Source organism: Scleropages formosus, chromosome 1, assembly GCF_900964775.1.
Source record: "Scleropages formosus chromosome 1, fSclFor1.1, whole genome shotgun sequence".
Taxonomy (NCBI): domain Eukaryota; kingdom Metazoa; phylum Chordata; class Actinopteri; order Osteoglossiformes; family Osteoglossidae; genus Scleropages; species Scleropages formosus.
The window spans coordinates 25,351,852-25,368,835 of record NC_041806.1 but is presented as its reverse complement, the minus strand read 5'-3'; the positions used below and the strand labels follow the sequence as shown (position 1 = coordinate 25,368,835).

Sequence of the window (16,984 nt, the reverse complement as noted above, 5' to 3'; positions counted from 1 at the left end):
GTTGCCACTACTGAAGAGGGGGTGGAAAAACTCAGTTTCTGAACACCAGTAGGTTCCAGAGTACGTATGTCCATAGCAAGTGCTGATGCCCACCTGATGCCTGACCTCTGTGGCTCTTAACTTCTGACTTCAGATCCCCCCCAACCTCTGGCCTAACATCTGGTCCCACTCGGAACCTCACCTCTCCCTCTCCTCCCGGCCCATTGTCCCGGCACTGGCATTGGCGTTGGTGTTGGCATTGGGTGGCTGCTTGTCGGGGGTCTCCTGGTCCAGGGATGAGGAGGTGCTACCGTGGCGGCTCCGTGGAGGTGTGGAGTCGGCGCTCTGCTTGAGCGTCTGCAGCTTGGCCAGTGGGATGATGTCACAGTCGCGGGGGCGGTGCCACACAGTGCGCTGCGAGGTGGCGCTGTAGTAGTAGAAGCGCGAGGTGTTGGGATCGAAAAGTTCCCACCACTGGTCCTCGCCCGAGCGCTTGATGCGCACACCCTGCGGCGGGTCCCACACGCACTCGCCCGTCAGCAGGTTGGCGTACATGCGCTCCCGTGTGCGCGGCTCAATGATCTCCACCCATTCCAGCCTGCAGGGGGCGACAGAGAGACACATGGGGCTCATCAGTTTGCACACAGTTTGTCTCTCTCGAAAAATCTGGTCATTCAAAGATTAATTATGAAGTTAATGACTATACGCACCTAAAACTTATATTTAGCAACTATGAACAACTAAAATTTGGCAGATTAACCAGGATAACCCTTTGTGATAATCTGGGTGTGATGATGTGAGCGTTTGCTGGCAGCACTCTGGGCAACATCTACTGGATGTACAACAGCCAGCTTGGCACTTATATGGAAAATTTTCGATTGTGACTCAAGTCAAAAGTAAGAATGCAAGTTTTGTTACATATCATCAGCACAATGGAATTTATATAAACCTAACAGATGTGCCTGGGGGCGTGATGGTGCAGTGGGTTGGACCAGGTCCTGCTGTCCAGTGGGTCTGCTTGGGGTGCCTTGCAACGGACTGGTGTCCTGTCCTGGGTGTGTCCCCTCCCCCTCCAGCCTTATGCCCTGAGTTGCTGGGTTAGGCTCCGGCTCCCTGCAACCCCATATGGGACAAGCGGTTCAGAAAGTGTGTGTGTCTGTAACAGGTATGCAAATCTTTCTATTATGATTCATATTTATCAGATGCTTTTCTCCAAAGCAACTTACAACATTAAGATACAGTGATTTACTCATTTATACAGCTGGGCAATTTTACTAGAACACTTTAGGGTAGGTACCATGCTCAAGGGTATTACAGTAGTAGGTGAGATCTGAAGCGGACCCTCTTGGACCCAAAGCCAGCAGCCCTAACCACTACGCTACAAGCTGCCCCCAACATCTAAGCTAAATTAACTAAATTTACCAATTTGGTGTTAATAAGTTGCTTGCACTTGGGTATAACTCCTTTTCAGCAAATTCATAAGGCGAGGTCAGTCTCTCTAGACACACAGTCTGATGTCTGGATTCGTGTCAAACATTTTCTCCGCTTAATTCTTTTCCCTGCTTTAACAAATAGCTCCAAAAATTCTGTCTCTTGCATGATTAACGGCGCAGCCGCCCAAAGTACAAGACGACAACAACTGCAGCTGCATCTTCATCCGGTTACACGCCACTGTTTTATGTTTCCTTCACGGTTCATTGTTCATTTGCTCTGCGTTGGGTCTGGCTGTGCCAACATTTGAGCTTGAGTTCCTGCAACACACTTGAGTTTTACATCTTACAAAAAGGCAGCAGTGCTGCCTTAATGGTGCTTCACTCAAAACTGAGATCCCACAAGCACTGCTTAGGGGGCAAGCAACTCACACACTTCATAACAAGCTAATATCCATTAGTTATGAGCTTCTTCGGTTTTCACCCATTACCGACCCATCTGACACACACTGCCGCTTTACTGCCTCCTCAATTAGCAAAAATGCTGGGACTAGAAGTCTGTTTGTATCTTGATTTGTTTGTAAATCTGAAGTCACTTTTATCACAAAGCAACAATCAATAAAAGCATATTAATACAGGCTACATTCTATAGAAGTTTAAGACACACACACCATCTGAAACTGCTAGTCCCATATGGGGTCGCAAGCAGGACTCGAACCCCAGACCCACCGGAGAGCAGTACCTGGTCCAATCCACTGCACGACTGCGCCCACCCCCCGTTTAAGGGAGACCACAGTAAAGAAAATATTTTATTTTATATTTTTGTTGGATTTGACTGATTCATCTCTTCTTGATATTGATCACTTACACACCAAAGCTATATATGAAGTATATAAATTTTCAATTCAATTCGTTTTTGTAGAGCGCTCTTCTCACACAGTGACACAGAGCGCTGATACTGCAAATATTGCAATACTGAATTAAGGCATTCTCCACTCCGATTCATTTTCGGTGGTCTTTACTAGCGTCTATCAGCTGACCATACATGGGAAATATCCCTGTAATTGAAAGTTTGTAACTCGGCCATTTTTAACACGAAGAGCCAGTGTACAAAACTGGACTGCTGTCATGTCCATGATGTGTTGAAGGTGTATGTCAATGGGATGTCCTACCCATTGGACTTTCTACAGCTCTGCACTGCTGACTCCTCTGATCCACGAGGGCTCCAACATGCCCCTCCTGTATCAGTTTCAATCAGCCAACGAAATGTCTGCCCAAAGATGACTGGAGAAACATGAGCATAATGCAATTGACACCATACCCTTTTCTGGCCTCCAGCCCTAAATCACATTCCAGTACATTCTCTACGTATAAGTAGAAACTAAAAACATGTCCATGTACCCTATCCCATTGCTAAAAGTGCTGCCCAGAGAAAGTGTCCAGAACAGAGCAGTTCTCCCATCCTACCATTGCAAGTGACCTGGCCTCCAGACTTTGACATACCATCATTTTATTGTGTTCTGGGCCTACTGTAGGATGCAAGTTGGATCACATTTTTTCATTATGCTGCCAGAGCTTCGTCCTCCAGGATACCGCGATTCAGTTGTTTCTATACCGTGGTGCTCAGTACTTCCTACTTAGTTAGCATCCAGACAAAGAAAACTAACTCTGCTGTAATATAGCCTACTTGAGAAAGGGGAGTCGTAGCGTTTAGAGCTGCTACTTCGAACCTGAGAGACCCTGGTTGGAAACCCTTCATCTGATGTAGTACCCTTGAGCAAAGTACTTACCCTGAATTGCTCAAGTAAAAATGACCCTGCTGTGTCATTGTAAATAATTGTAAGCAGCACCTACTGTAAACACTAAAAGTCACTTTTGAGAAGAGCATCAGGTGATACTAGACTCGCTACTTGAAATGGAAATGTCTTCAAGGTAATACAGTCATCAGACCCAACCTCCTGCATCCAGTCACCCTCTCAGTGCCCTCACTTCAGCCAGCAGATCGTCCAAATCCCACTGCCAACCGCCAGCCACTATTACCAGATTTATAGCTTGCCGTTCACAAATTTACTTTGTGCTTTGTATCTTTTATTTTCCTGCAGGAATTTACTCTGCATTCTCCGCTTAGGTCCAGGAAATCAAATTTTCCTGATACTGGCAACCAGAGCTCTTCCATCATTTGATTTCCCTCCAATAGATGCACAGTAAAGCGCTTTATGAACTTTTCCTTGCAAAAATGTGTTCTGCTGTATTCATTTTGATGGACTGATTCGGCACTCCTCGACTCCAGAGAAAAGCTGCGATCCCAAAAGAGAGAGGAAGCCGAGTCCAGTGTCCAGCCTGCCGACAGCGAAGACAATCACTGAGATTATTGCTCCGGCATCGCAGGAGGAGGGAGGCAGAGAGCGATAAGGGGGACTGCTCCTGCATCGCTGCTTATTTCCCTGCAGCTAATTCACAGGCATCTCACGGAGGAAGGGAGTGACACAGTGGAGAACAGAGAGGCGGCTGAGAGCGAAGACTGGTGGGGGGGGGTGGCGGCAAGCCTGGATGATCCAGAAAAAGAGATGGAATCTATGATCTGGATCCTGTATCTGCACCTCAAACAGTTAATCAGGGTGGCGAGTTGCGACACTGGGCCTTTAGATCTGAGCTGACTCTCCCAGCTCGAAAACCAGCGGTGAGACGCACACAACTTCCACCATATTGTGTATTCTTGGAGAAGAGGAGTCATGCTTCTATTATTTTTACAGATGACAGCCAGAATGGAGGCCCATGATGTTGTCCTGAGGGTGCTCAGCATCATGGACCTCCATTCTGGCTGTCATATAATATTATTTACCAGCCCGCTGGGGGGGTTAAGTTCCGAAGCACAGAAAGCCTTGTGACATGTGAGAGATACGCTTGCACTCTGCGTAGAACCTGTGATAAGGGTACTAAGTGCCCCAAAGTCAACCTGCATTCTAACCGGGAATGTGACCAGTTGTATATGGGTGCTGCCAAAATGTCTGCTGAGGAGGACAGCGAAAATCAGCGCTGACTCTCAATACGGCTCCCTGTTGATGTTCTTTATACACAAAAATCCAAACTCAAAAATGTTTTCCAACTCATTATTCAGAGATACTATGAGTAAGTGTCTCACACACACATACACAAAACAAACATGCAGGGATGTTGACACACACGTGCACACACATGCAGTGATACACTCACACAGAGTCTCACTGAAAATGCCACCCAAAGCACTTTTACGCTGATAACGATATCTGGGAGCTGCAGGCACCAGTTAGGGCCATTATCTAATAATAAAAAAAAAAAAAACCAATAATAATAATAATAATAATGGGTGTGCGGTGGCGCAGTGGGTTTGGCCAGGGCTTGCTCTGTTGTGGGTCTGGGGCTCGAGTCCTGCTTGGGGTGCCTTGTGATGGACTGGTGTCTCGTCCAAGGTGTGTCTCCTCCAGCCTTGTGCCGTGTTGCCAGGTTAGGCTTCGGTTTGCCGTAACCGCACTTGGGCCAAGCGTGTGCGTGAGGTAATAATTCTGCAATTCAAAACCCAACCATTGTTCATCTCTGATATTCACCTAAAGCTGGACATGTATTTATACATTTCTAAGTATGCAAGTACCATAGCAGGGAAAAGTTTGAATACATCTACTGGAAGAGAATTCATTCTCATGTGACATTTGGAGAGCGATTTTGATCAGGAAAAGAGGCCACATGTATTACCAACTGTTGTGCGGCAGTTCCCGGAGATGTAAATTGTGCTGCTTTGCTCTTCTATTCAGTATATCTCATACAGGCATTACCCACGTTGCCCAGGTGTACTCAGACTTTTGACTGGGGCTGTACATAGTTTGCAAGTGTGAATTCCAGGAGTTCACATGTGCATAAGTAACTAATGGTGTCAGAAGATTTCTGTTTACAGACATAAACTCAAATAAAACGTGATGTTGATAGTCTTATGTCTTAGTAGAGTGGGTAACCAATTGCGTGGGACAGGGTAAACCAATCAAAGCTACTGGCTGGCCTCAGTAAGCCAATCAGAGTTGGTTTTTAGTGGGCGTGGGTGATCTGAGCCAATCATTGTGTGTTTAACATTTTAATGGCACATGAGACCTGGCCTTTGGAGGGGGCTGTGATGGGATTTTGCAAGAAAATAGGACTGAGTGACAGACAGGGCAAAGGGGATGAGTGTGTCTCTGGGCTTGAGCCTGCGTCTCACAGATTACTAGCTCTTGTCCTAATTGGATCCCCCTTGCAGTTCTGGCAGCAGCTCCTAATCAGCAAAATCCGATCAATTATTTGTGCACTGGCCAAGTTGCTGCTATTCCACAGGCAAATAGACAGACATACACTGAATATATTAGGCAGAGGAATGTCCAACTATCAATATGCTTTAAAGACTCTGGATAGAGGTATGGCATTTTTCTGGAGCTCCCGTACATTTTTAATGTTTAATTTAATTTTAGTGCCTGGTTTTCTGGGGGCGTCCACTATTTCGATATCGTGGACACGTGGCAATGGGATGTCTGTGGGAGGGGTGGTTGTTCTCTCAGTGACAGCAATGATTGTGGGAAGAGGTGTTGGTGATTTGTGAGCACTGTTGTTTACCGTTCAAATCGCACTGTGTGGGTGACTCCTTTCCTTTTCCCGGTGCTATAATTTCTAACCAGAATGCCCAAGCACAGGTCAAGTGTGTATGAGCAGTGTGACCCAACCATGCAGCTCACCCATCCTGGAGCATCCGATGCTGAAGCCTCCACTCCTGCTCCCGTGAGCAAAACACAGAGGGCATGGAGGCCAACCGACCATTAAAGCAATTAAGCATCTCTAGTCTTAATTACATGATTAAGGGTAAAGGCAGTGAACCGGGAACACAGAAAGTCAAAAAGCCCTAGTTTGCCGGCCCATTAACTGACCAGTCTTCATCACGCATGCATGAGTACTCTGCTGCCAGGAGAATGTGATGAAGAAATGACTTGATGGCTGTGAGGAAATCTGCTTAATGGAAAGTAGAAAATCAGCGACGTCCGGAAACACTCATTTACGTAGCGCAGCCCGTGTCATTTCGGGAGCAGCCCGTGAAAAATGGGAAAGGATTAAAAGAAAAAACAAAAAGACGAGCTCAACTTATAGTAAAATAGGGAATGATAGGCTTGGGTGGTGGAAAGCACTTGTTGTATGTAAGATTTTGAGTAATGATGGGAGAGCACAGGTCAAGGTTACCAAAACTTTTTCAGGACGGATTCGTTTTGGCCGAAAACACCTCTGTCCCGAAAAAAAAGTATTTTGGTGAGCTTCACCTGTTGTCTCCCATCAGTGCTCCAATGGATTCTAAGCAGAGACCAGGAAATATTGAAAATCACACACAAATATTAAAGTACAACTGTTTCAAGGGAACAAACAACAGTTTTAATGAGTAATTAGCTGTTTTTGGTGATTTTGGTGTTTTTCCGGTAATGTGGAGGAAGTTGACGTTGGACGTCACAACCAGTTGTCAGTATTCTTTTGGCACTAGTAATAGTAATTGTAAAAAAGTAACAGTGAGTCATAGTAAGTGAATGGTAACGGAGCTTCGCACACATTTTTCTAACTGTCTCTTAAGCAAGTACGTTAAAGATTTTGAAACTCAAAAACAATGTCAACTTACTGAAGAGTGATCACAAATCATGAAAAAAAAATCTGTATTGATGTTGTCCTTTTACAGGAACATGACACTTGTGTAGCACTTTTAATAACAACAAAAATACAAGGAAGGCAGGGAAACGTCCTAAAAGTTGTGCAGTTTTCCAACAGGAAAAATAAGTAATTTTGCTCTTGAGTGGGTGGTTGATTAGCACAATGAAACCAAAACTGTTTAAAAAAATTTTTAAATATTTAAAGTGATTTTTAAGCATATAACTCTCAGTACATAACATAAAATAATTTTTAGAAATGCAGAATTGAAAGGAATCACCATATTCTTTGCACCAGCCTCCTCCCTCTCATTAAGACCATACATAATTTTTCACCCAAGTGGGAGGATACTGGGCAAAATTGAACAGTTTGTAAAAAAGTAACTTTATTTAAATATTTCAAGTAAATAATTACAAGTAAAAAATTGCTAAATGAATAAATGTAAATGTAAATGTAAGTAATATACAAGCATAAAATATTCATGTCCTATACAAGACATTGGAATGATCGATCGCATGATCCCCCACCCTCCCTCTCTCCCATTAGTCCGGTCATGTAAGAATGAAATATATACCATATGCACAATGCTTATGAAAATCAGGCTAATATCAATACAGCACCTTGATCGAGGCCAAACAAAGAGTTTGTGCTGCGCTGGCTCACTGTTATTTTACAGATTACTCTACATGACTGCATGACATTTCTAATTAGAGGGTGTTGTGATAGAACCTAGAACAGCCATCACTCCAGACCCACGGAGCGACTCATGGGCCATGGATGTCAGCGCTGAATGTTCCTTCGGCAGACATTCTGGGACAACCCAAGGACACGGTGCCTCTCTGTTCGGCTTCACCGCTGTCGGGTTCGTCCCATCGCCCATCAATCAGGCCCTCCTGTAAGGCCATTCTGGACCACCGTACACTCCACGGATATCGTTTAATGAAGGGCAACTATAAAACACACAGGTCAGGAGGCAGTGTAGTAGACAGATGACAAACCATGTGCGGGTTCAACTTCCAGGAGAGCAACTCCAATTTCATCCTGAAATAAGGTTCTCTCATACAGCCCAGACTGGTGGAGAATCTAAGCAATTGTTAACTGACTCAGTTTCTTACATCTCATTTGCCGTCATCACAGCCACAAGGAAGGGAGGTGTCGGACCCAATAGCAGGTGCTGTTTAATTGTAACAGTGAAGCAAACAAGGGGCAAGCAAGAACGTAGTCAAAGGCAGGCAGGAGGTCACCGATGCACAGATGTCCTACCAAGGGAAAAAGCCAGAGAACGAAGCTGAAGGTCAGTGTCACACCCATGATCATGTGCCCTGCTTCTCCACTTGCATGAGAGCAATCAGTGTCTTGCCTGAGTTCTTTACCCGTGTGTTATCCTCCAGTTCACCTCCTAGATACCTGGTTCTGACTCCTGCCTGCCCCTCTAAGTGATGTTTGCTGATCAACCGACCTGTCCCTCATGATTCTCCTGCCGCCCCCTCTGGTTATTCCTGCTGCCGCACCTGAGTCCGTCGGCTGGATTTCCGAGTTCCGCCATGACAGTCAGGAGCCAGGGGAGCAGAGCGGGTATACAGGGAAGGAACAGGGAAACGGGAAAACAGAGAAACCGGGAGACAAGGGTCATCGTGACTGATCGTTGAGGCTACGGTTGCTCAAATGAGGTTCCACGAACTGGGGTGTCGGAGCAGCCTCTTTATGTCCCGTCTCCCCGATTCACTGCAGGTGTGTCTGTCCGGCAAAGGTTGTGGGCGTGACATTCATTGCATGTTGCAAATCCTTAGAAGTTGTTTTTGGCTTCCTGATGGTTTCTCTCACCACTTTGCCTCTTGCTCAGCTGCTGAGTTCTGGGAGGCGACCTGTTCTCGGAAAATTCTGGCCAGTCCTATGTGTCCTAATTCAAATGGCGACAGGTGGATTCTGTGCTTTTCAAAGAGAATAAATGTGAAGAGGGTGAATACTTTTGAAAGTTCGATTTTTCAGATTTGTATTTTATCTACATTTATAATATAAATAATATTTAACACAATAAAAAGAGATTTCAGCCCATCAAAATGTTCAGTATGTTTGTTAATCGTACAAAAAAAATTTCACTTTTTTGCTGTAAGAGGGCAAACTGATAGCATCACAAAAGGGGGTTTTACACTGTGGGACTGTCCACATGTTGTGTGTTCTTTAGGGCTTACTGTCCCTTGGGGGGACATTTTCTCCAAAAACCAGCCGACAAGGTCACCGAAGCACATACCCCCACAGTACTCTACAGACCCCAAAGTCAAAACTTAATGGAATGTGCAAATAGTGTGATTGCAGCCTCGATGGCCCCTCTTCCGTGAGTCCAAGCCAGAAATAGGCATTGCCCTTGGGCACAGCTTTCTAATTTGCTTCTAACTGCGGGGTTCAAAGTTTCACCGTGTTTTGCGGTTATGAGCAGCTGCTGGAAGCGAACAGAGTCAGCGCCGGAGTACAGACCACAGCAGAGTCTTGAAAAAAACAATCTAATGTGCCAAATCCACATCCACAAATCCACATTTCCAACAACCACCTTCTCAATAGTCTTTGCTTGCCAACTGCTACGCCTTCTCTCACCAAAAAACCCAGCCACTTACCACAAACCGATACTTGTACACCCTCGAAATCTGTGGCAGCTACTGACCAACCAACACCTGGCCACGGACTATTTCCAAAAGGACGTTTCCAGCACCAAGCCTCTCCAGTTGATCCAGAATGCTACAGCACAAGTTGCGTGTCAACTTCCAGAAGCATTACCACATCTCTACCTTTAGATATATTTCCATTTATCTGCCCTCCTCGTCCCTATCCACTGGCTTCCTCCAGCTGTGTGCATCCAGACTTGCACATCTCATTCTGGCCTATAAAACCATCAAAGGACATGCACTGATACCAGGACCCCATCAATCCACTCCAACCCACTCACTGCTTTAAAGGCCTTCCACTTCATCCATCCCCTTCCCCCCCAAGGTCCTGGATTACCTTGTAACAGCATCTAATATGTGTAAAAAATACTCACAATGTGTCTTCCATTCTTGTCACCTTGCTCCTGGTGGTGACAAGGTAATTACCGCACTTACCTACTTTTATAATTGAAAATCTGTACATCCTTCAACCGAGCTTCCACTTTGGTGCCACCGAAGAAACCTGGTTCTCTGTCCTCCCACCTGCCAGGCTGCCCCAGAGGGACCAAGGCGGCACAGTGGTTTGAGCTTCTGCCTCATACACAAAGAACCCGCATCTGAATCCTACCGTGGAGCAATGTACTTATTTGAATTGACAGTCAAAATTACCCTGCTGTATACATGGGTAAATCGTCGTAAGATGCCTTCCTAAATAAGTCCATATAAATAGATAATAAGCATCAAGAAAACCTCCGTTCCGAGCAATTCAAAGATTCTGGTGCTGTGTTCGTAATACAGGGTTGGGGACTAATTATGTTTACAGTATCCTGAGTGTAAAATCATGAACAAACATTAAAAAAAAGAAAAATCACACAGAGTACTTCCCTGGAAGACATATTTTGTGCCAAGTTCATTTAAAATACATAGTGATATATAGAGAGAGACAGAAAAAGCGGTAGCAATTACACAGAGGGGATTAATCTTTTCTGAGACAGGCTGAATACTATTGCTCCCCTGTGCCATTTTGCAAACATGTTTATCTCTGGAGAGTCAAACTGGAGGGGACTGGGGTACTGGTGTAGTAATGTACTATCTGAGTATCAGTCATCGTAATCAGAGCGGCAATGAGATGACACTGTACATGCAGTCAATAATACACACACACACACATTTTCAGAACCGCTTGTCCCATACGGGGTCACGGGGAACCGGAGCCTAACCCGGCAACTCAGGGCGTAAGGCTGGAGGGGGAGGGGACACACCCAGGACGGGACGCCAGTCCGTCGCAAGGCACCCCAAGCGGGACTCGAACCCCAGACCCACCGGAGAGCAGGACTGTGGTCCAACCCACTGTGCCACCGCACCCCCCTGCAGTCAATAATAATAATACCAATAATAATAATAATAATAATAATAATAATAATAATAATAATAATAATAATAATAATAATAATAATATAAGGGGGGCACAGTGGTGCAGTGGGTTGGACTGGGTCCTGCTCTCCAGTGGGTCTGGGGTTCGAGTCCCGCTTGGGGTGCCTTGCGAAGGACTGGCGTTCCTGTCCTGGGTGTGTCCCCTCCCCCTCCAGCCTTATGCCCTGTGTTGCCGAGTTAGGCTCCGGCTCCCCGTGACCGCATATGGGACAAGCGGTTCAGACAATAATAACACTTAATCATATATTTTATATTTTAATCTTTATTTAACTAATGCTTTTACGCAAGGTGACTTACCCCAAACGAATACAGTACGAACACTTCCTGTGGCATGAATCGGTAAAATTCTTTATCTGCAACTGCTAATAACCTTGCGCATAAACACACACACACACACACACACACATTTTCAGAACCGCTTGTCCCATACAGGGTCACGGGGAACCGGAGCCTAACCCGGCAACTCAGGGCGTAAGGCCGGAGGGGGAGGGGACACACCCAGGACGGGACACCAGTCCGTCGCAAGGCACCCCAAGCGGGACTCGAACCCCAGACCCACCGGAGAGCAGGACTGCGGTCCAACCCACTGCGCCACCGCACCTCCTGCGCATAAACATTAATATATTAATATATACATACATTAACATAGAAAATTTTATTATCTTTATTATTGCTAGTTTTCGCTTTTGTTCCAAGAGCTTGATATTTCACTGAAGCAACTGACATTATGTACTTTTCTACACAAGGCTGAACAATCTCAGCATGAGCCTTGATTACAAAGTGTCAGATTGTGAGCCTGTTCCCTTAAAAACTACACCACCTGCTGCTTTTGCATCAAATGAAATGAATAATCACAGAGAACATATGCAGAAAATGTAAATATCACCTCTTTGTTGTACATAATAGAACTGTTTGCTATAATGAGATCCATAAATACATAGACTAGTATAACCAGAAGAGCCTAGAACAGCCTTGGACAGGTAGATATGCAGCTCTATAAAATTGTTCACTCCGTCTATGTGAATTGCTTTGCTTATTACACAAATGAATAGTAAAGAGATTATTTTAAGAAGGTTCATGTCAGTTTGTAAAAGGCTACTATATGAAAATAGGATCAGGTTATGAAATGGTTAAGCGCATGGGTTTTTAACCAAAAGCTTCACATCCTACAGCAGTTGCCCTGCTGTTCCACCCTTGTGAAAATTGCTATAGTAAACCCAGATCTTTACATGACTGGAGTGCAAATTTTAATTCACTTTTTAAAAAGCTTCCTCTAATCAACCACAACAGTAAAATTAAAAAATTGTATTCCCACTAATTATTAACTATTAATGGTACATAACACATAAACTAAAGTTGTGTAATTTGCCCTTTCTTTAATCACAGAGGTTTACAGCAGTGCTCATTATAGGAAGATGCCCAATTAAAATTCAATGTGTTGAGGCCTGGCATAGCTTTGCTTTCAAATTAGCGCAGTAAATAAATATATAATTAGCAGGCAAATTGTGACCTACGGAGAGCTAACGAGGTACGAGGCATTAATCCCATTATCATCTGCTTCCCCTTAGCAAGTCTGCATGTTGCTTTGGAACATCGCATAAACATCCCCTCCCGGTTCTTGTGTAACATTTACCGGTTTCTTATCTTTAGCTTTGCAACATCTGGATTTCATTTATGGTTCTCAAGCAGCACCTTGACCAAGTATGCGTCACCACCAGTCCCACGTGGGATTCAAACCTGCACCCCTTGGATAACACAGCGCTGAACATAAGTTCATCGCTGGGGTTTATCTACTCTCAGCCACTGCTGTCAGATTGCACCAAGTAATGAATGCTTGAATTAAATAATACATTTATCCAACACTTTTCTCCAAAGTGACTTACAGCATTAGGCTACTGACAATTATTAGCCCATTTATACAGCTGGTTAATTTTACTGGGGCAATTTAGGGTAAGTACCTTGCTCAAGAGTACCGCAACAGGTGACATTCAAAGCAGCAACATTCAGGTGCAGAGGCAGCAGCTCTAACCTCTATGCTATTAGTTGTTCTAGCATATAAAATATACAAAAATAGTCAAAATCCAACTAACCCAAATCAACATGGTCAACCGTTTTATTGACAGAAAACAAAGAAACACACGAGTCCTTTCTTGGAGCAGCAAAGTGCACCAGGACCAGGACAGTTCCTGAGTGTGTTCTCAGCATCCCATCAGTAGCTACACGTGCAAGACCATTTACCAACCATGGCTTCAGAACGGAGCTTTCCTGACACCTAATCCACAATCTGTGGCGAGTGTGTCGACATGATCCCTTTCTGGACTGGGTTTTTGCTCTTGGAGGATTAGCGCCTTGTCCAGATGGACATGAGCTCACAACCAAGGCTGCATGCTTGTGTAATGTCACGGTGAGGAAATGGAGAGCACGACATATCGCATTGATTACACCACACCTTGACAGAGGTGGCCTCACAGAAAGTGTTTTGAAAAATGAGAGAGTTAAAAACGCCAGAAAATATGAGGGATTGAAAGCTCTGGGAGAAGGAAAAACCCACCCTGAGGCAGTGGACTTCTCGTGCCTTTGAAGGACGGTGGATTTTTGGAGACGATGCTCCATTGGGCACTAATGAAAAACAACTTGTTGAATATGGGGCCAAGGTGGCTTCCAGAACGAGGAGCACGTAGACAGATCCTGTAGCAGGTCTTCCATGAGGGCCCTTGGTGCAAACCTCTCAAGTCAAGATAAATGTTAGCTTCTGAGAACTGAAAGTGGAAAACTTGAACCCCATCAAAGGCAGATTTCAGCACTGAGTGAACCGAGCACTGGGAACTCAGCAGCCAAGCCATGTGGTTGTAGAACGATGGTCTGTCTCCATTGGCTTCCCGTGCTGCCATATCAGAGTTAAAGACTGGTTATGGCATACAAGACAGTCAGAGGATCTACTCCCTAATACCTACAGGACCTGATCACTCTCTACACCCCAGCAAGAGCAATATACCCACCCACTTCTGCTCGCTTTATGGTCCCATGAGGTCCAAAAATGAAAATTCATAGGTTCTTGGTTTTGACTCAGATGTAGTTGAATGAGCTTCCCCTGTCCCTCAGAGCTGCTGAATCCCTTCCAACATTCATGAAGGGTCTTTTCGACTCACTCCTGTCCTGGTGTCCACAGTCTTGCATCACACCATCTGCCATGATCACCTTTGTATTCCCAGTCAATTCAACATTCAGCTGCTCCTGTATTGTGATATGGGACAAACTGACTGTGGATTGCATATCTGTGTTTAAAGCTATTTGTCTATTGTCAAATGCACTTGTTTACTCTGATTTGTATGTCGCTTTGGAGAAAATGTCTGTTGAATGAGTAAACTTCAATGTAAATGTGTATGTGTGCATACAAGTACCACACCCAGTATGGCTGTTTCCACTCCCCTACATGAAGATTCACACACCTAAATGTAATGTAGGCATATTTTCTGTGCAGAACATACATTGCAGACTAAACATTAGAGGCCTTAAGAAAGGACACCACAGGTAAACGTTCTCTCCTACTCCAGATGGTTTACAGCAGGTGGAGATCCTAAGCAGCGGGGTGAGGAATCCATGCCTTCATTACCATTTCCTATCTCTCAGCTCCAGAGTCACTGTATGCAGAATCACTGAGGGATTAACTAAATATGAAAGAGTGAAATGAACAGATTTATACATTTTCCATGTTAAGATTTCCCCCCATTTTTATATCCACTTTCTCCCTTTGTTGTTGTGCCCTCAAGCAGGTTTCTAAAGAAAGATTCCCCTCTGATTTTAAAACTGCTTTATTTAACTGTGTTTTTTAGCAACTGCTGCTGCGCTTCCTCTTGGCCTGCACGATGGGGATGTGTGTGGAGGACAACAGGGGGCGAGGAGTAGACCATCCTGCAGCTTCACACCAGGGAAGCCTTTAGAGGTCACTTTGAGCACCAAGACCTAAGGGACTGATGTGTATGGCAACATGTACAGTGGAGAAACACTTAAATGGCACCAAAAGAGGGATTTCACCTCGTTCCTCTCCTTTCGGCACTTGAAGCAGGGTTCATGAAAGGGTCTCTGAGTGTGAACCGGCAGAAAGGCTCACTTGGTCTTCCCTTGTGAGCATAGGTGTATTTAATAAACACTCATTATATGTATTTAGTTTACTAACCCATCTCGCCGCTCTGAGACCTCCTTCAAGAAGCACTAATCAGAGAGGTGTGTGTGTGTGTGTGTGTGTGTGTGTGTGTGTGTGTGTGCAGGAGAAGAGAGACAGGGAGTCGGGAGGCTGGTGCTGGGCTGGGGGTAGGAAAGCTGCTCTTGCGTTAAGGAGCTCAGTGGAGTGTGACAGCTCCTCTCTACAATCACCCTCCTTCCAACACACACTCTATTTTTCCTCCCAGGCCTCTTTACCCCGGTCAAATTGATTCATCGTTGCTAACACACACACACACACACACACACACACACAAACAAAGACATGTCACCCTCGTCCCCCTGCGTCCACTGCAGCTCTCTATGGCCCCCATGTTTCAGGCCAGTGGAAACTCTCTGCTCCCTCCTCTCTTAATGGCTTTGGCGGTGAGAAAGTGGTCGCTGTGCGACGGGGAGGCAGGGATGTCGGAAAGCGATCGTCGAATGGACAAGGAGGAAATACGTTAGCGGCAGCCAAGAGCCATAAAGGAGAGCATTAAGGCTGGATGCACTACACAAGAAGGTAGTAATGATGCAAGAGCAGAAATAGTCAGTAAACACACACACACGCCCGCGCGCGCGCAATCCTGGGGATGTTCTGCAGGAGGTATCAGGAGGATCAGATCTGCCTCATGGAGAAAAGAAAGCAAATTATTCCTCTAGGCCTTCCAACGAACAGCCCCAAAAACACGCTTGTTCATCAGTCCAATTCAACAATTAGGAATCCGCTTGTAACAGAAACCACAAGCATCTCTGGCCCCCGTTTAGCTGTCCCTTGTGCACATGGTATTCGGCAGCTTGGCGTATTCGCACCCTGCTCTGCAGCATCGCAAACACTCATGCAAAATTTGTGCCGACGACAGGATACGACGACTGGAAACAAGCGCGAGCGCCTCGAGCGAGAACATCGTCGCTTTGTATGAAACCACTGGAGTCAATTCAAGGTTTCACGAGCTCTTTAATGGCAGTTGGCGCATTCAGTCCCTCCTCAGCCACACCGCAACTAAATGCTTTTGAGCAACATTAATTCCCGTGAAAAATTCAATCACTTTTGTTGAAAAATGAGTCAAACTGCACATTTTACATGGTCACATTGCTAAGTAAATAACATTAAGAAGATTAATTTGAATCAAAGCAGTTTTTTGATCTGAAATTTTACTTCTACTTGAGTTGGCTCCCACAATGAAGAACCCTGGTCAGGTGGGCAAATCCAGAACAGGGTGTTGAAAAAATAATATTGAGGTCCACTTGACTGTCTGGTTGGTCCATCATCTGATCATCCGAGGTCTGGTCATGTTCAGATGAAGTGTATTTGTCTAAAAGAACGCAAATCCACTGGTGGAAAGTACACACTGAGTGAAGAGACATGAGCTACTGAGATCAGTCGAGTGAAAAGAAGAGCAACGGTAATCCGTCAGGAATATGAAGACCTGCAATCTGATTACATTCACTTTAAATGGACTTGGGGCAAATTTCATTTCAGGATTACTACAAAGAATCACCCTGGCACAGTCAGTCCACAAACAACGCATTACAATAAGCTCATATGAGGACGAAATTGCCAGCACAGTTAAAATCAATACTAATTTTCTAATGATTGTAAGGAGGCTTCCACCAAAAAAA

At 45.0% G+C, this 16,984-nt stretch overlaps 1 protein-coding gene across 1 annotated transcript in view; it reads right to left on the bottom strand.

Moving 5' to 3' along the window:
• Window positions 1-16,984, bottom strand: part of LOC108930947 (rho GTPase-activating protein 39-like) — a 61,060-nt gene that overhangs the window by 20,339 nt on the left and 23,737 nt on the right. The window contains exon 2 of the mRNA XM_029255216.1: window positions 182-577. Coding sequence (XP_029111049.1) covers window positions 182-577 — 396 coding nt within the window. The remainder of the gene's footprint in view (window positions 1-181; window positions 578-16,984) is intronic.